General features: G+C 35.0%; 3 protein-coding genes across 7 annotated transcripts in view; 2 read left to right on the top strand and 1 right to left on the bottom strand.

The window, feature by feature from the left end:
- The window catches only part of LOC109594359 (dystroglycan 1), a 117,226-nt gene extending 102,272 nt beyond the window's left edge, over positions 1-14,954 (top strand). For all 4 annotated transcript variants that reach the window (XM_049966496.1, XM_049966503.1, XM_020009579.2 and 1 more), the window contains 10 exons: positions 8,150-8,429; positions 9,286-9,603; positions 9,952-10,243; positions 10,361-10,560; positions 10,620-11,021; positions 11,078-11,691; positions 11,761-12,331; positions 12,388-12,720; positions 12,776-13,241; positions 13,298-14,954. In XM_049966496.1, the coding sequence (XP_049822453.1) occupies positions 8,190-8,429; positions 9,286-9,603; positions 9,952-10,243; positions 10,361-10,560; positions 10,620-11,021; positions 11,078-11,691; positions 11,761-12,331; positions 12,388-12,720; positions 12,776-13,241; positions 13,298-13,551 (3,690 nt within the window). In that variant the 5' untranslated portion in view covers positions 8,150-8,189 and the 3' untranslated portion in view covers positions 13,552-14,954. The remainder of the gene's footprint in view (positions 1-8,149; positions 8,430-9,285; positions 9,604-9,951; positions 10,244-10,360; positions 10,561-10,619; positions 11,022-11,077; positions 11,692-11,760; positions 12,332-12,387; positions 12,721-12,775; positions 13,242-13,297) is intronic.
- A 237-nt stretch (positions 14,955-15,191) lies between these two features.
- Positions 15,192-15,839, top strand: LOC109594355 (dnaJ homolog subfamily C member 5-like). Its single transcript, XM_020009576.2, has one exon. It carries the CDS (start codon positions 15,192-15,194, stop codon positions 15,768-15,770), a length of 579 nt encoding a protein of 192 aa, XP_019865135.1. The 3' UTR covers positions 15,771-15,839.
- Positions 15,840-17,256: 1,417 nt separating this feature from the next.
- LOC109594338 (ras-like GTP-binding protein Rho1) lies at positions 17,257-19,190 on the bottom strand. Of its 2 annotated transcripts, none has more exons than XM_049966593.1 (2): positions 19,085-19,190; positions 17,257-18,310 (listed from the first exon to the last, which is right to left on the bottom strand). In XM_049966593.1, exon 2 carries the CDS (start codon positions 18,303-18,305, stop codon positions 17,727-17,729), a length of 579 nt encoding a protein of 192 aa, XP_049822550.1. In that variant the 5' UTR covers positions 18,306-18,310; positions 19,085-19,190; the 3' UTR covers positions 17,257-17,726. The 2 variants fall into 2 exon arrangements, with proteins under 2 accessions (XP_049822550.1, XP_019865110.1); XM_020009551.2 differs by lacking the exon at positions 19,085-19,190 and adding an exon at positions 18,429-18,591.
- Between the last annotated feature and the right edge of the window lie 422 nt (positions 19,191-19,612).

Here is a 19,612-nt window from a genome sequence, read left to right as displayed (position 1 = left end):
TTCTATAAAATGTTAAATTTATTTTTCTGAATTGAGCTTATCATAAATAGGATTTTTAATGATTTACAAGAAACCCAACATAAAAAACAATAATATATACTGGCATCAATGTATTCAAGTAGAGCTCATATTTTTAATATATTTTAATAAGTTGCCATAAATATGGCCACTATTGTATATCCGATCTGATTCTACTAGGGTTTGAAATATTTGTAATTGATTGAATTGTGGATTAATAGTGTAAAAATTTGGAATATTAAAATTATTTATTGTAAAAAAATGTCTGAAAATCGTCAAACATTTCAGGAAATTTAAACTTTCTACAGCGATAGAAACGTATTAAACACCCTTAGAAGCATAATTTACTCATCTTTATAACGAAATATTATTCATCCCTATTAGGCGTTCAAACTGGACACCGCATTAAGTAAAATGATGAATCTAAAACACAAATTTACCATTATCTAGGTGAACGAGCTTAACGAAACAAAAAAAATGAAAATGATTTTCGTGTTCAGCACAACAGACGAATATGTAAAAGAGTGTGTGTCCGTATTTTTACTGTAAACTCGTGTAATTGAATCCTTGAATCCGTCCTAAGAAATTAATGAATCTGAGTCAACAAGTCAACAGATTAAAATATAAATATTTAAAACCCATTATTGAATAATCCCCCATCGATGCGATCCATAATTTATACGCCGTGTCTGCCGGTGTCGCTGACTCGGACGAAAATAAGAAAGGATGAAAAAAAAAAAAATAGTCGGCACAGGAGAAGTATCCGTGCGGAGCGTCGAAATTAATTACAGAAACTGCTGGGAAATTTCTGGATTGCAGGAATTTCATTTTCGTGCAATAAATTTCGTTAGTCCTGCGACAGTCTTGTTACCCGAAAGTTGCCAGGGAAATGTACCTACGTGACGCGAATGTCTGATGTATCATTAAAAATTGACTTCATTCTCGTTTCATATTTACCGTTTACACGTCTGTTACTCGGACGACGGTCTGGGCCGGCCGTTCGATTTTTACCGATTGAATAAAATCGTTTATATTTTTTTCCATGTTTTTCATCGATGATGATGATGATTAATATGCCGTGCAATATTAAAACACACAATCGTATGGCGTGCGACACAAAACGATCGAGCGGTGTCTTGTAATTTCTCCTCCGGGGACGTCCGTCAATAATTCAGTGAAAATTGTATTCACGGAATCGGTCCGTTAAAATATGCATGGCTAAACGACGCGACCGGTTGAAAATTTTTAACACCCCGCGACAAGTTCGCGGGCGTCTTCGTAATCATCTAGTTGGAATTAAATTCGATATTTAAAATTCCAACTAAAAATTGACGCGCGTGTTTTAATTAGACGGCCGACGCTACCAAAAAATTAAATAAATGTTTACTTTACCTCGTCGAAGTTTATTTTAGGGGAACCGTCAAAAAAGGAAGTAGCACGTGAAAAAAAAAAAAATATACGTAAACACAGTCAATTAAACAAACGGGAGGCGCGTTGCAACTAAAATAGACGTTTGAAAATCATGTTGGAATATCCTGAAATTTTGGTAATTGAGCTTAATGTAAACTAGATTCGTTTCGACAGTTCGCTTCAGTTTTTATTATACACGTGACAAACAAATAGAATATATTTGGCGGATGTTGAATTTTTAACGTTAAAACAATGGAAGCTGCATTGTGTGCCAGTTGTACAAAAATTTTATCATTATAATAGTAAACCTAACAGGCCATCAATTTTACGATACACTTCCGGTTGCTAAATACACACATAGAAATTATTCGTTTTATTAATTAAACATTTAGTTAACACTAATTACGTAAAAGACAATGCTGGGACACATAAACATTTCGTAATGTTTTGTCAATTCAAACTGGATGACACATATACACGAAACATAAATCATTAATACAATAAAAGCGGCATAATAACTCTCCAATTACATTTACACATAAATAATTACTTTCTGAACTGTAAACTAAAACATTTATTATGGAAAATTTTGGTTATTGGAAAAAGTATTGTAATTTACAAAACTTTTAGAAACTTTCTTTAAATCTATAAATATAATGCCACTTAGGGTCTTGTCTTGTCTTGTCAGCAGAACATCTTGTCTATTATCAAAATAGATTAGTTTAGCCCTAGTAGGTTTTGGACTGGAGCAATCAAGGTAATTTGGTCTGATGAATTCGAATCAGTAACAGGTCAGATTTTCAAAACATAAAATATTATTGTTTTCGAATGTTTTTTTTTTAATCGTAAATTTATTCACAAATAAAGAAAATTTCAAAAGTGAATGGCGATGTTTGAACATCGTTTGTATTTCTCTGGGTAAGTTTCACGAGTCCAGGGATTATCTCCCAGTATACTTTTGTCCCAAAATCCTTGATAATTTCTTTCAACTTCCATTAAATCTTGATGAACACTTTCTCCTCATCGCTCATCGCACCCAGGTTTTGTGAGAAAAGGTTCAAAGGTGAAGGAGCACAAAACACGTTTTGAGTGCAACTAATTCACAATAATTTTACAATAGTTCAGTAACAATTTGTCTGTAGTTATCACTTTTCTTGTTTCTAAGATGCTTTTAAAAGATAGTCAAGCTGCAGCTTTTTTTCTCCAATAAACATTGTGAAAAATATTCATCATTCAATAACTCCCTGATCTCGTTATAAACTACAATTAAATTTTACTCGTCCCTAAAAACTACTCGTCCCCACTGCCCTAAGCAAATTAAAATTACACTTTGACGTTTAATAGAAATGAAGGTTTTTCCATACACTAACCATCTTCTCACAGACCTTGAACTAATTTCAGCATACCGCATTTCCTCCAGATTGACTTTAATTTCCGTAGACGATAAGATTGGATTTTTTTTTTGACATTCGATTTTCTTTCAAATTTTTCGAACTAAGAGAAATTTTTTCGAAGGTACAACTTGGTTTCTCTCGGTCTTTTTAACGCAGAATTATAATTTTCCTACAGTTTCATTTCAACCAATTATTAAATTATAATATTATATTACTATATATTTAATTATAATAAGCAAAATATCCCTAGTAAATAATCGAATTAAATTCTCATAGAGTAATGAAAGACCATAAAAAGTTACTACGATTTTGTCCATTGAAAAATTACGCACTTTTTTAAAGAGTAACATTAGATAGACCAGTTGCATAGTAAACACAACAATAACAGAAAAAACAATAATTATTATAGGTACTGGCATTTTTGTTAATTTTAATATATTTTAATAAGGGTCTGTAGTGCCCATACTTCTGTATGTGGATTCCATTTGTGCAACTTTTTGATCAAATTCGTTGCATGAAGTCCCTTTTTAAGGATTGATTGATGACAGTTTAGTGACTGGGCTATTTCAGTGCATTTATTGACACTTCTAAACTGACGAAACCAAAATAATACGATTCCATCACTTACAGCACTACCCTCTAAAAGCATTGCGAATGCGACATGCCTCTTCTGTTGCTTTAAGCCAATTTTTGGACAAATAAACAAATTTGCAAACATTGTAGCACTTAAATACATCATTTTAACCCAATAAAATATTTTAAATAAAGTGTAGGTAAAACTAAATAGTACATGTAGTATAATCTTAAAAAACGCTTCAAAATTTTTACATAAACAAACCGTGAAACAACAACTAAATTACTTTTCCCGTACCTAACATCCAAACCAGCAGTTACTTTGCGAACAAAAATCGTTCTAATTGTTTCTGAAGTTTCGCGTTCAGCATAAAATACGGACCTGTCGTGTTTTGATTACAAGAAGTCTGGTTCTAAGATAGGCCGTGGGGAAGCTGACATCCTCACGCAGGTGAGTATTGATCTTCTTCGTGAAACTTACATTACCTACCCCCCGAAAAAGGTCGTCCGCACGATGATTCCACCCGAGCATCGTCGGACAATTCCCCAAAAACTAATCTCGTATAAATTCTTCCTCCTAATTCGTTTCCTTAATTAAAATAATCGGCGGATTTATCTTATCTGCCGCCGATAAAAGAACAAGATCGTCGCGGCAAATTGAAAAGGGTACCGTTTGCTACTCAATTACGGGACACCTTAATCCGATTTTTATGCGATATTAAATTCATCATTTTTTTTTATTATTATTTTTGGAGGGCGGTTGTCGCAAAAAGTTTATTTCCGGTCGCGGCGACGATGTGAAAGTTCGGCGTTGTTTTTCGTGGAATTAACCCCACCTACGACGCCGTCACCCCGTTTGTTTATTGCGACGCGAAGATCCGTATTAATTTTCTTGCACGGCACAACGATTCGAATCGTTAATTTCGTTACAACGAGTTTTGAAGCGGCCCGATCCGCCGAAAATCACTGATCACACTCACTTCAATTTAGCCGATACGTGTCTAGCAAACTTAATTAAGTGTTCAGTCTGCTACAATTGGGGTGAATAACAACTCATAAAATTAATTTACTTGCAAAACAACTGCCGTTTAAGTACGGCAGATCTGACGAACGTAGTAACCGAGCTCAACCGGTTTCGATTATTTTAGTGGAGCGAGCAAATGGAAATGGATTTAGGGGTTTTATTTACTGAAATGTTGTGTTAATGGAATTGTAGATCGGTCGAGGATACACTCACGATTTTAATTCGGGTTTTATTCAGTTTACGAATTTGTACACCTTTAAATCGTAATTATGAAACGGCCAGAGAATTGGTCCTAGGCCAGAACACCGTAATTCTGTTTCGCCCTATAAATATCTCCCCCCGGATGTGGCGGCGCTTAACGAGAATTATACGCCAAAGTGGAAATGTTGATTAGAAAAACATTTCACTTTATTGGTTTCTCCTTGGCTTGAAAATAAGTTTCGCATCTATAAATTACGGAAAATAACAGGATTAAGAGTCGGGGAGAGCGGAATATGAATCTTGCTGGCTATTCGCGAACGTAAACATTTAGATGAGGCACTCCGTTTGATCGCCGGTTGAATAACCTTTTCGAGTTTTAATTTGAAACCTGATCATTTAGAAGCGAATGGGGAAAAACGATGGTTAAATAAGGAGACACGTCTTTGTGGAGTCGCACATCTTGAAGTCGAATTAATTAATTCGAATCGAAGTACGCCGTTTGAAATTTTGTTTTAATCCCGAATCGTGGAAGTGTGGAGACGGCACGTTTCCGTGAATTTACGCTTCTCGCACTGTATTTCGCAAAACTGAGACGCCGCTATCACCGCATTAGTCATAAATTTAATGTCTTAACGTCGCACAGTAAACGGAACCGGCCATTAACTGAAAAGGGTTGAGTTTCACTTGGCAAAACATCAGAGCGCGAGCAAAGACTTACCACCAGACATAGCATTGTAACCGTCCATTGTTTTCGCAATGGAACAAAGCTGAATGGCGCTTTTCAAGACGCGTGTGACAGTGCTGTATGCAATTGCGGTTCAGTAAAAGGAAGACAGATAGTGCACGAGTGCTTCCTGTATTTTATTTATAGAAATGCAAAGATAGTTGTTTGGTTTGTTCAATTTACATTTCTACGTGTGCTGTGGTCGACGCCTCGAATAATAATCGGATCTGATCTGACAATACCTCATACATAATCATTCATGGATTTCAGTCTTTTTTCGAATTACTACTAAACGTCTAGCGCCAACAAAAAAAAGACGGTCAGAAATTAAAATACACTGCGCGTCTTTTGAAGTGGTTAATTTGAATTTCCTGGATAAAAATAGATTTAAAAATATTTTCAGTAGGTTTTATTTTGACCAGTAATATTGTTGGAATTGAAATAAAAATATTCCAAACATTCATTTTGTGTATTTTATTCGGTTCATTCTTCATTTCTCTGTTATTCAGCGCCGTACAGTGCCACACAAAAAATTTTTCAGGGCATCTGAATATAGTATCTTACAAAGTTTAATAAATGGTGGTGGACAACTAACTACGATCAGAAGACAAGACTGTTTTCTGACTATTTGTACAAGACGAAATTACACATTCTTTATATCTAAGCTTCGTGCACCTGATGAAGTTGATCTTGGAGCCAGAAGACATTTTCGACACCCTTTGTTACACAGGAAGCACCGCAAAACATGGCGTAATTGTTTGTGTCTAGTAATAAAATGTGTATTTTATTACTTGGAAAGGATATTTGAACATGGCTTGAACGTGTTGAAAGATATCATGAGCAAAACTTCTAAATCACGACAGATCACGACATTACTCATATGACCCCCACGTGTACCAGACTTCAATCCAATTGAAAACATAACGGCTAATATTCTGTTTTTTATTATAATTTAGTAACACTAATTTTATTACCTATTTAAAAGTTCTTTTTGTTAATAGAATTTTGTTTAATTTATCTCCTTCAGAAATTACAATGTTTATTGAAATTTATTTTGAAAATAAATATAATGCCATTGGTATTCTGATTTTTTAAATAATTCAATAGACACTCGGTGTGTTTAATTCGTTGTAATCTTGATAGAATATAAATTTTCTTAAGATAACAAAAAGATCGTTTATCCATTTGAATACGTCCTCTTAAAATTAACAAAGGAGCGAGACGAGCATGTATATTTTCACATGAAAGGGACGCGTCTGCAACAATCCTGAAGCCTCTACTTCAATATTATTTTAGGATTTGTTAAACTGTCACAAATTTTCATGCCGATTATGATTCGACTCCGAGAGTTCTAGCGAAGCTGTGTAACAAGGATAATTAACATTGAATACATTAAGAGCCATACATAAAACAAACTCGTAAATGCAATTTTATACACTGCGCTCATTTTAAAATGAATGGGATTTTGCTTTTCAAAGAAACCTATATTTTAGTGGATTTACTTAATAGTTAAGCTTTTATAATATTTCAATAAAAACCTTTGAGACATTCTGGCTTTTTATTTGAATGTGACTAAATCAATATTGACTCAGCCACGAGTTTAATTAAAATGCTTATAAAATATTTAAACTTCAAATTAGATTTTCCGTTGTTAAAATGACATTAACTAAAGTTTGCATAGTAATATAAATTGTAAATTATTATCATTTGAAACAAGTAAAACATTTGTTCTGTACAACTCAATTACAGCCGACAAATCAAAATATATGTAATAAAATCGACGTTGAACTTTGACACGGTTGTTGGTGAAATTTAAAAATTTGTGCTTGAAATCGATATGGGTATAGGCATGCTACAAAGCCATTATGGAAGTGGCGAACGAAGGAGGGATTCTACAGAGCTAATGGCACTACAAACCAGACATGGAGAACAGATTGATGCATGCGTTTCCATTTCCTCAGATCGAATCTATGCGTATAATATAAACCGTATTATATTGTGCCATTGTGTGGCCATAATCGAAGGGATTATTATGTCTTTTGTGGATTCAAATCGACTCTTTTTAGTGGAATTTTAGAACGATCCGGTGAAAAGTGTCTCTTGATGCGTGATACGGCAAATAAAATTGCGAAAATCCGTCTTGTAAATAGAAATAATCAGTTCCATTTTAAGTCTTAGCTATCTCCCCGCTAAAAAACAACTCATTCCGCTAATGGAACTCGAGGAATTACGCCTAATGTAAAATACGGAAGGTTTATCAAAATGTTTACAATGTACTCCAAAGGTAGAAGGTTTTTAAGTTAATTACGTAATTAAGTAAATAAAAGTTCAGCATCCTGAAACATTACTACCGTATCCGCCAAGTTTATCGCGCCTCCCAAGAAATACACCGGAATGAAGTGGAATTAATTACTTAAATACATTTTCAGCGGCCCCAGAATTCATCGATAATAACGGGTGGCTGGCGAAACTTTGGCCCGAGTTCTCCGAAACTTAAAATATAATTGTGTTTAATAGTTTGTAGTTTCCCTCTCCTATTAATTAAATGTTTAAGATCATAAAGCTCGCAACAGTGTGATGAAAACCGCTTCCACGTTCCCTCGGGCATTAAAGAATAGTAAAAACTTTTAATGCCACCCTCAGTTTTGGCCGTGGACTTAATGCATTCATTAACCAACCAATCCGTCCTTATCACAAAGCGGATAGGAATAAAAACGTGACATTAACTCCATGAAAGCTCGAACTTTCTCCGAACGGTATTGATTGCGCCCATCAATCCTAACACAAACAAATCTTTTGTTGCAGGCCATGCGAGCGTGACATCCTCATACTAAAATAGATCGACATGTCTTCCCTGGGTGTGCTGATCGTACTGCTGGCGGCAATCGCGTGTCCCGCCCAGTTTTCCGTCGTGCCGCCGGAAGAGGACTTCAGTTTCGACATCACCGACTTCGCGGTGAACTTCGACGGCCACAATGACGGCGCGGGAATGCGCGCCGGTCAGGAGACGACCGCCACGGTCGGACGTACCTTCCATTTGGTGGTGCCCATGGAGCAGTTCGGGCCGCACGCCCGCACTTTGGACGTAAGTGTTGTGCCGCGCTGGAGTATTCATCAGGCCGCGGCGCAAACCTGGCAATCCGTCCCTCGTCGTTCGTTCCGTTCTGAACAATTTTTTTTTAATCATTTGCGAAATGATTGCGATCCCCGAATGTAAAGTATTTCGCAGCCCCCGACAAAGCTGCGATGTGTTTTGGTTTATATCTTTGGACGAGTCACGCTGCCGCCTTTAATTATCCCCGCCGCTGTTCCAGATAAATGTTTACTTTGACGTGGGTCCTGTGACCTATCCTTCAACACGTTAAGTTTTTGTTTGCAAATTAATTTTAAACGCGGACGGACTGGTTTCTAAAATTAAATAATAATTTGCGTACACCCATAAATGGACTACTATCCCTGTGAGACGTTAAATCGTTTAAAAAAAGGAAGAGATTCCCTTCACCATATCATTTATATGCATGACTCACTTTACAACGAAACAACATCAAACACAGTGTTTTCACTTGTTACGTAAGGCCGTCTGAAACGTGTTTCCATCCCAAGACAGTGCCAGGGGATAAGTAAGGAGAGCCATAATGACCTTCATAAAAAGTGACTTTGTAGTATTTTTCCGAATGGAAACAAAAACGTAGATAAAAAAACGGTTACTGTACTGTTAAAACTAACGGCGTACCTTTCCGAGGAAGGGCAGTTAGGGCTGTTTATTTCGCTAGAAATGCTTTTTAAACTGGGGAGTCCACCATTAAATTCAATAATTATAAATAATAAATAATTCAGTATCATTGACAAAAACTTTGAGAGTATGCTAATAAATATTGATTTACTTGTACATTTACCAGTTACAATTGGGAGAATTTTAATTTCACTCTGTTTTCATGTAGGCAAAACGTCTAGGTAACAAACCTCTACCATCGTGGCTCCTGTTCGACAAGACGAGTGGAACATTTTGGGGCGTTCCACTGAACGATGATTTGGGTCCCATCCAGATTATAATCAAATCAATACCCAAAGACAAATCAACATATCAGCTAACTATAAATGTCATGGAAAACTCGGATATTGAAGGTGTTCAAAAGTGTCCCCAGGACGAGGACATCACATTGCTGTCATTATTAATAGATAAAAGTCTGAAGGCTGTTAAACCAAAGCAGAGGGTAGTTGCTATTAATAACATAGCGAAATTTTTCGGATTACCATATGTAAGTATACTTTTGTACTTATTTCGCATGAATTACAAATATTTTACTTATGACGGTATAATGAGTTTTGCATGCTGAAGTCGTGTTAAATTTAAAAAACAGAAAACAAAATTAATTACTGTTGCCGTTGCTTCCGTCTAGACAACCGCGTATTTGTTTTTACGGCGCTATGCAGTGCACGATTTCAAATGCAAATAAGGAAAACCACTTCCAAGAACTGAATAATGTCATACCATAGAAAACAACTCCGGCAAAATTTATTGCATTTTTATTTTGTAAGGAAACTTAAAAACGCAAATTCCCGCATTGCAATCGAATATGTACACAAATCAACCGAACCAATTTCAGAGTGCCTTCTCCATGAAACCCCAAACCACTCCCGATGACATAACGGACAGTTCTGTGGTGTTGGCCGGACCTGGCAACGTGAAATCGAAAAGTTCGAAAGTCTCTTCGTTGTTGCAAGTTGCCGTGGGTTGTGACGGTAGACTGTGGGATTCGACATCGTCCATGGTACGCCAGTTGAAACAACAGGCCAGGGATGGTACTGTATCCGAAGTATTAGGACTTCCCTTGATCGGTTGGAGAATTAAAACTGAAACCAGGCCAATTGTGAGACATAAACGGGAATTGGAAGATGGTGAGTGAATTGCGCCTTGTTAACATAATCACTGTGATGTAACGCAATGTTATAGGCTACGTGATTGTCGCCTGAGATAAAAATAAAGAAATAAACCGTGAATTTGTATCATTATAGGAAGTGGAAATTACGATGAGTATTATGACGAATATGAGGACGATTACGATAACGAAGATTTGGATGATGACTTGAATCCACCCACAAATCCACCAGCTACTACTACTTCAACAACTACAACGACCACAGAGGCCACCCCAACGCATCCACACAGACATCATCACGGAGAAAGCATTAAACCCATCGATCCCAGTGATACCGTAAGTTTCACCGTGGATACTCCCATAATTTTATTACAATTAAATTTATTATAATCCAGATATTCACGGAACACCACAATCATGACCAGATACCGCACACGGTTCCTGCTACTTTACCACCAACTCATCCGTCTACCACCACAGCTAGCACCACAACCACTTCAACGACTGTAAGAACGACGACAGTGGGAGTTCCAGAACTCACAACATCTAATGACAGAGAAATTCCGAAACCAACCAGCTCATTAAACTATGATTACGATTATTACGAAGAAGGTGACGATTCTGGCGACGGTCCAGAAGAAAGTGAGACAGAAGTACCAACAATTTTAGATAAACTACCTGAAATTGAGGTCAAAAATGAAGTCACGTCTGAATCGACAACCACAAAAGAAACAACAAAAGAAGTTGTTCCGGAAACTGTTCCAACGACTAAACCACAAATTGTTACAGAACCAACGGTAAGTACTTTAATACTTACGATCAATATTTATTTAGCAACAAATTACATTAACAGATTGTGGAGGAAGAGACAACTGAAGCAATTGTGGAGGATTTTGGCCCTCCTGTTTATACTGTCGGGGAAACAATCCCAATGGAAACGTCCACAACAGAAGCTCCAACGACGGTTTCTGTCAATCTGACAACTACAACTTCAGCTACAACTTCAGCAACTACTACTACAACGACAACAACCACTGCCGCCACAACTACAGTCAGCTCAACTCCTATGACTACGGTAACATCACCTGAACCTGAAGCAATAACTGAACCAATAGCCACAACTACTGAAGAACAAAAAACAACTCAACCAGACGATACAACAACAGTTAAAGTGACTACAGCAAGACACGTAACAGAATCTCCTAGAACCAGTACAACGATTCGTGAATTTATCGAAACAACTGAAATTGTCGAAGCTAGAAACTTCAAACCTTTCATAGAAAACAGGTTACAACAGATGTCAGTTATGGCTGGAAAGATATTCAGATTTGTGGTACCAATCAACGCCTTCAAGGACTTCGAGGACGAGTACAATTTAAGTCTGCAATTTTTGGACTCGAATGGTGAGAACATATCAAAGAGTTCCTGGTGCCAATTTAATCCTGCCAGAAGGGAAATCTATGGACTGTAAGTATATTGCATTTATATTTTCATATTTTTTCAAATTTATCAACATGTTTTGTTATTTATTACAAGGCCATTGGAGAAGGACATTTCCAAATGGACTTACTATGTACGTGCTACAGACACTGAAGGTTCATACGAACAAGATCAACTGACTATACAGGTTCAACAACATAAGATGGCTCGTGTGGTGAACCACGAATTTTCGTTGCACATTAGGATTGAAAAACAACAAGAGTTTCCACATTACATTGATTGGTCTTTGAAAACATTAAGAGCTCTTGGAAAAATATACAATACCAATATGTCGGAAATAACTGTTAGAAGTATAAATGCCAGTGGCGAGTTGGTCGTGTTTACGTGGTCCAATGATTCCATTCCAACAAATTACTGTCCCAGAAGCGACATCCTAAACCTTTACAAAGTCCTGACAGCAAATGATAGAGGTGATCCGTCTAGAGAATTGAACTTAGCCCTGGCACCTGAATTAAGAGTCAAAAAGGTGACATATAGTGAAAGAGGTGTTTGTGAACAACCAACAAATCCAGCTACTCCGCCTGTCAACTTCTCTCCAATTTTAAGAAATCCCGTCGACAGTGTAAACGCCACTTACGGAGAACTCTTAGTCTACAAAGTTAGAGACGTAAGTGAACCATAATCATCCATTTTAGAAGAATATAAAACACTTTTCTATTTCAGGACACTTTTTACGATCCGGAAGATGTTGATCCACGTACTTTGAACATATCCCTATTAACCGCAACCAGACAACCAATACCACCAAATAACTGGTTACAATTTGACAGTAAAAACAGGGAGTTTTATGGTATTCCATTTAAGACCTCACGTACCGAGTACCAACTTGTATGCACTGATAGTGGAGGTTTATCAGTGACTGATAGTTTGGAAGTGGTTGTCCATCAACACCCTCCAGTATCCTACAATGTTGAGTTCAGTATGGCCCTAGAAACGAGCTATGAAACTTTCGCACATAGTGCTAGTATGCAGAAAAAATTCGTCGAGAAGTTAATGGTAGGTATATTTGTTGCTAACGTTTACCTCTGTTAATTTCTATCTATTTTTTCAGACCCTTTTCAATGAGCCAAATAGTAAGAATTTCCAATTTTTACCATTCAAATCGAAATTCGAAACAACCATTGTTACATGGTATAACAACTCTCTACCAACTTGGCAGTGTCCGACATCGGAAATTAATAGACTCGAATCCATTATGATCAATAAAATTGATCATGGTATCGCACACCGGGTTCACAACATTATGGACCCAGAATTTGCAGTGTCCACCATTAAAATTCACCTAAAAGGAAATTGCAAAATTAAAGTTGCACCCGCACCAGATGTTATACCAGTGGATGAGAGCACTCCTCAATCTGGTCAAGCGGAATATTTGGTTACATTCATAGTGCCTGTAGTCATCATATCAATAATGTTATTTGTAGCAGCAGTTGCAGCTTGCGTATTATACAGAAGGAGGAGAATGTCCGGCAAGATGAACGTGGAGGAAGACGGAAGAACGAGTTATGGAAATAAAGGTAAGCTTGTCTCCATTTACATAAGATTGATGATTGAAGATGATTTTCTCTTACAGGCATACCTGTGATCTTTCAAGAGGAACTGGAAGAAAAACCTGAACCAGGTACCAAAGCACCGGTTATATTGAAGGATGAAAAACCTCCCCTAGCGCCGCCGGAATACAGCAAAAGCGGATCAGTGAAATTGAACGACGATTCGGAGCCATATCAGCCACCGCCACCATTCACACGCACCCAGGACAACGGCAGACAATCTAGACCAAAACCCACCCCTACCTATAGGAAACCACCACCCTATGTGCCCCCTTAACAATTACACTTCACATTTTTTCAGCAATAATTTCCGAAAAAAATTTAAAAATTGAGAAAAACAAACAAGTTTACTGCCATAACAATTTTTTATGTAACTAACATCATAGTACATTATATACTAATTCCCTGTTGCCAAATTTATGCATCACCCACCATATGTATCACACAATGTATCTTAAAATGAAGTACTTAAAGTACGAGAAACCTTAAAAGTAAGACTACTGTAGAGTATATAAATATTTGTGAATATCCTGCATTAAGTGTATGTATAGTAACTACGAATCGTCTCCTTATTCGGGGAAAACCAAAACAAAAAATTGTCTTTGACTTTGTCTGTGATATTTCACCATGATTATTTAATGTTTTCAACTGAATAATTATGGTTGATAACTTGGTATAAGCCAGGCATTCTTCAAAAGAATACACATTATAAATAGTTTGCAATTTATTCACAAACCAAACTATATTTAATTCTTTGGAAATTGTATTTTTCATATCATACACTGACATATCTTCTTGAAGAGTGTTCCGGCTTGATTTATATCCGAATATCGTGAGTTTTAGTCGACAATGAACCAAAAATACTTTTAATTAATTGTTATGAATGTAAATTGAAACAAAAACAACTGTTTTAGAACTAGACAAACAGACAATTTTAACTGAATGGAATAATATTTAATGAAATATTGTTTTCCCTATTCTGAATGTGACTAAAATATATTTTAATTACTGCCCATGGCAATTCTAGGTTTTAAGAAGCTACTGACCAGAGTGTTGCACAATATTTATTTATCTATTGATTAATTTTTATTTTGTCTCGCAACATGCAAGTTCACCTAATATACTATATAGAAAATTGGTGCGATTTACATGTGAAGAGACATATTATGGGACTGTACTTGCGCAACATTCTGTCTAATAATTAGAATCTTAGTATGCAGGATATCTAAAACGTTATAACGTAGACTAGAGAAGTAAATAAGGCTGTTTTTAATTTGCTTTTGTACGTTTAATATATGAACATGTAAAAACAAAGCGCACATGCAGCGCACAACATTTAATTCTTCCAATTGTACATTATTTTTATATAACTATTGTGACATGTTTATAAATTAAACAAGGTTTATGCATAACCCTGTATAAACGTTGTTTTATTTTAATATGTATCTTTTTTAATTAAGTTACCATATTAACCTTTTTTCCTAAACGGTCATATGATCTGGCATAATATACAAACAATATCTTAAGTAATAAGACTTCATTGCGAATATATTAATATAATTTTTAATGGTTTATATGTATCATATCACAGAAATATCATTCATATGTATCTCATATCATACTTTTGTATTAACCAGTCATATTAATTGTTCAATAAATCAATAACAAATAAAATGATAATGGAGTTTTTATTGAAAATTAGTTTTATAGACTTTATCCTGTATATGTGTATATTATTGTTTTAAAAGTATCTTATATCCTAAATTACTCGTTTATGACATAAAAAAATATCTCAGTTACAACATTGATTTGTCAAAACTGACAACTTTTGTGACTTGTCAAAATATTTTCGAAGTGAAAACCGTCAATTTTTAATCAAGCTGCGCTACATTGCATCTGTTCGAAAAGTTATGAAATATGGACGAATATCAAAATCTAACGTCTACAAACGACACACTTTATAATATACTTGAGGTACCGAAAACAGCGACTGCAGAAGAAATTAAGAAGTCCTACAGACGACTAGCACTAAAACATCATCCTGACAAAAATCCCAACAACGACGAAGCCACCGAGAAATTCAAAGAGATCAATCACGCCAACAGAATTCTCAGCGATCCCGCCAAAAAGCGTATTTACGATGACCACGGGACATTGGGATTGTATATAGCCGAGCAGTTCGGAGAAGAGAACGCAAAAACCTACTTCGTGATCACATCAACATTGAGCAAAGTGTTGTTGTTGATTTGCGTCATACTCACAGGCTGTTTTTTCTGCTTCTGTCTGTTCTGTTGTTGCAAATTCTTTTCAAGCATGTTCGGTTTTGGAATTCCAGACGCGTCCGAATACCAAGGAGATGCGAGCATCGAAGACGTTGTACCGATCACAACGCAACCGTTATTAGATGACCAATGTGCTCGATCAATTTCTATAATGCCACCGGCTCAGGAAATGGAAAAATGTCCGATCCCAAACCGACACGACGTGTCGAATTGACTTGGTCGTGATTCGTCGAAGAAGAATTCCAACTGATGTAATTAGCACATATTTTAAATTAATTCTTGAAAATATGTTCACGCCACTAGGATAGGATCGTTCCCTGTGTTTATATATGTGTGAATTCATTACAGATATTATCAATTATAATTATTACTATTGTTTAATAATAAAGTTTTGGGCTTATCATAGATAAATTTCAAATTTTTGGCAACAGATGATAAGTAATATAATTATAATGTATATATATTATTTAATAAATATATTATCTATATTTTGACTATTCATATATAATTCATAATTTGTTTACTGCAGCGTTTTGAAAGTGATTATGTGAAAAATGTCGTTTCTTATGGTTTGTAAATTTTAAATTTTTATTAATGTTTGTGATATTTTCATTTTATGTTATTTACAGTTGTAGTTTATGTAATTTAATGTAACAATGCAATGTCAAGTGACCATTATCCAGTTAAAGACAGGTTCTGTTACCCTAGTTTTTTAGATATTTTACACATACAGTAGAGAAACTTATGATTTTCATTCTCCTGGTTTCAATTTGTAAAATAAATACTTAAATTCCAAAGATCTATATTTAGACATGAGACGCATATCAGAACTTATAGAAAGCATAATATGCTTATATTCATAATTGGCTGCACATACGCAAAAACTAGGGAGTAATAGTCAGTTAAATTTTAGTACGAATTATATAATTTCAACACAATATTCCCACAATGTATTTTTCTTTTAAACATCTGATACATAGATACTGTCTAACTTAATTAAATAATAACAAAATTACAAGTTCTCAAAATAAATATCAAATTGTTCTAATTACAATCATGTTATTTATAGAATATTTACTATACGTGATGCAAGTGAAAAATTTTCCAATTAGAAAAATTGCATTTTCCTAATTTTTAATTGTTAAAGAAGTCAAATACCTCATCAAAATACTGTCAACAATTTAAAGAATACATGAAAATATATTTTATTCCGTTGGACGAATGAATTCTCTATAGAAGATTTAAAAAAAAAACACTTTTATTGGAACTACAGTATGTTTGTACTATTCATTCATGTTTTTCAGTGCAACCAAATTCATTTATACTTTATTTTAAATATAAGTTATAAATATTTGTATTAATTATTGAAACAAATTAATTTTAACTTAAATGTTTTAATTAATATGGTAAGCAAAATGTTCTCGTTTTATTTATTAAGAGTAATTAGTAAGTACTTGAAGAAAATAATTAATATTTTGGGCAATAAGCAAATAGTGAGTGGTTATAAAAGAAGTGTATTTTTTATGACACAGTAATTAAAAATTATTACTTACCTTGAACAAACTAACCTGTCAAGTTTTTAACATTAGTCATCTTCTATGAAGGATTGTTTAATATCTGTAATCTTAAAATTGTTGTGAATCATAAACAGTGAAATGCAAAGAATAAACAACAGCAGCTGTAAGTCATAAATCAAACAATTATAGGAAAACAATTTATTTACGTTTTTTTTTTGAATACATTGTATGGAAAAAGTTAAAGCTTACATTCATAGACAACTAGTGTATACTAAGTGTTGTCAACAAAATTAATAAGTTTAATGTATGTAATGAACAATTTTATTTAACACCATAGATATTTTGTTCAGTTGCAATCGAATTTTAAACATTATAGAACTAAAAATAATCTAAATTATAATAATAATAATAATATATGTGGACTTATGAAAAAAGATTTTTGTGCATTGGACACTGGTTAGCCATGGTAAAATTTGCACAATGGATATGATATGAATATAAAAAATATGTGGTGTCCACACGACAGGAGAGGATTTGGAACAAAAGAGAACTAAAGACAAAATAAAGGGGTTTTATTTTGTTAGTCGGTACATGCAAAAGCCCCCTTAAATGATTAGACACGAATAACGAATAATATAAAATATATTGCTGGTTCAAAACAAAACACAACGATGTTTCTTCTTCTTTTTCACCTGTAAAGCAGCACGAGTAGCATTCTCAAACACTTCTCTAACTCCTTCCTTGCTTTTAGCGGAACATTCCAAATAAGCGAACGCGTTAATTTTTTCAGCCATTGATCGTCCATCCTGGGGCTTGACTGGCTCCTGTTTCATCTTCTTTAATTCATTGATGGTGTTTGGATCGTTACGAAGATCTTTCTTGTTCCCAACCAGAATGATTGGCACATTGGGGCAGAAGTGCTTCACCTCTGGTGTCCACTTCTCGGGGATGTTTTCAAGGGAGTCGGGCGAATCGACCGAGAAACACATAAGAATCACATCGGTGTCCGGATAGCTGAGGGGCCTGAGACGATCGTAGTCCTCCTGTCCGGCCGTATCCCATAGGGCCAGTTCCACTTGCTTTCCATCCACTTCAATATCCGCCACATAGTTTTCGAATACGGTGGGCACGTACACCTCGGGAAATTGATCTTTCGAAAACACAATCAAAAGGCACGTTTTTCCACATGCTCCATCACCCACAATCACCAGTTTTTTCCTTATAGCAGCCATCGGACCTGCCAAAACAGAAAATGTTAACGCCTAGTAACTACGAACTTAAAGATGGCGGACATTAAATCACGATAAAGAGAGCGGGGATACCAATCAGACAGATACAATAACTACTTCGTGCACCTTTTCTAGATTCGTCCGAATACGAGCAGCAGCAAAACATCCAGCGGGGATTTTCTCCTCTCTATTTACTCATTTACCGTACTTCTTCACTAAAAAACTATTTATAACATACAATATAGATTTAGTTTTTGACACACAACTTCGGATAAGATAAACAAACCAACTAAAAAGTTGGTACTAATGTGCGCAAGTCCCCGGCTATTCGGTCTTCGTCTGTGTCACACTCTTGTCGGTGCTCGTTCTTTCTCTGATGAACTCATCGCTGTGTCACTTTTGGCGTCACATTCGAAATATTTCGGTTACGTTTGATTTTCTGTGGCTACCAATTCCACGAAAACTCCTTTCATTTCTTATGGCTTCGCCGATTATAACGATGACTATGTTAAGTCAACGATGTTCGCCTTTTATGTTTTAACGTTTTATAAAACGAACGAAAATAATTGATTTTTTATCCATTTTTATGTATTTGTTTATCTATTAACTAATACAGATTGATCTCTTTTAACTAAACCAGAGCACTGATAACAGATATACAAGAAATGAAGGACTCCCCTTATCATTATCGATTGTGATAATAAATAAACCTGCTATTTTAAAATATATGTTTTACTAAAATTTTATACTATATATACTTTTTACAAAGACAACATTGTTACCTTTAGTTGGGAACACACTATTATAGATTTGCCATATTCGAAAATTTAATGGATGTTCACTGAAATACTTTCGGCAAAATTTTACATTTGATACGTTCTTATCTAATCTAGAACTTCCGAATGATTACAATTTTCCGATTCAATACCGTACATTATCGATTAAATATGATTTCAAATAAATTTTTATAAATTTGTTACAAAATGTGAACCAACCTAGATCAAAATTTTTTATTTTTGATCTATAGAATTTTCGATCGTAGTTTCGTATATTAAAAAAAAGCAATAAACTTAAACATAAAATTTATCGTTTAATTATTAATTGATAATTGTAACGTCTTTTTCCTTTTGAATACAGGTAGGTGTATCAGCGTTCAGACAAAGAAAAAATGAGAGTGAAAATGTGATATTAAAACGGTTATTTTTCAGGCATAGATAACATTCTTAATCCTTTTCAAATAAATATTTCTATTTTGATATCAAATTTTTCAAATCTTAAGAGTTACCTGGAACATTCAGGTCATTATAGTT

Source organism: Aethina tumida, chromosome 1 (genome assembly GCF_024364675.1).
Source record: "Aethina tumida isolate Nest 87 chromosome 1, icAetTumi1.1, whole genome shotgun sequence".
Taxonomy (NCBI): domain Eukaryota; kingdom Metazoa; phylum Arthropoda; class Insecta; order Coleoptera; family Nitidulidae; genus Aethina; species Aethina tumida.
Note: the sequence above shows the minus strand (reverse complement) of the source record. Positions and strands in the feature narration are given on the sequence as shown.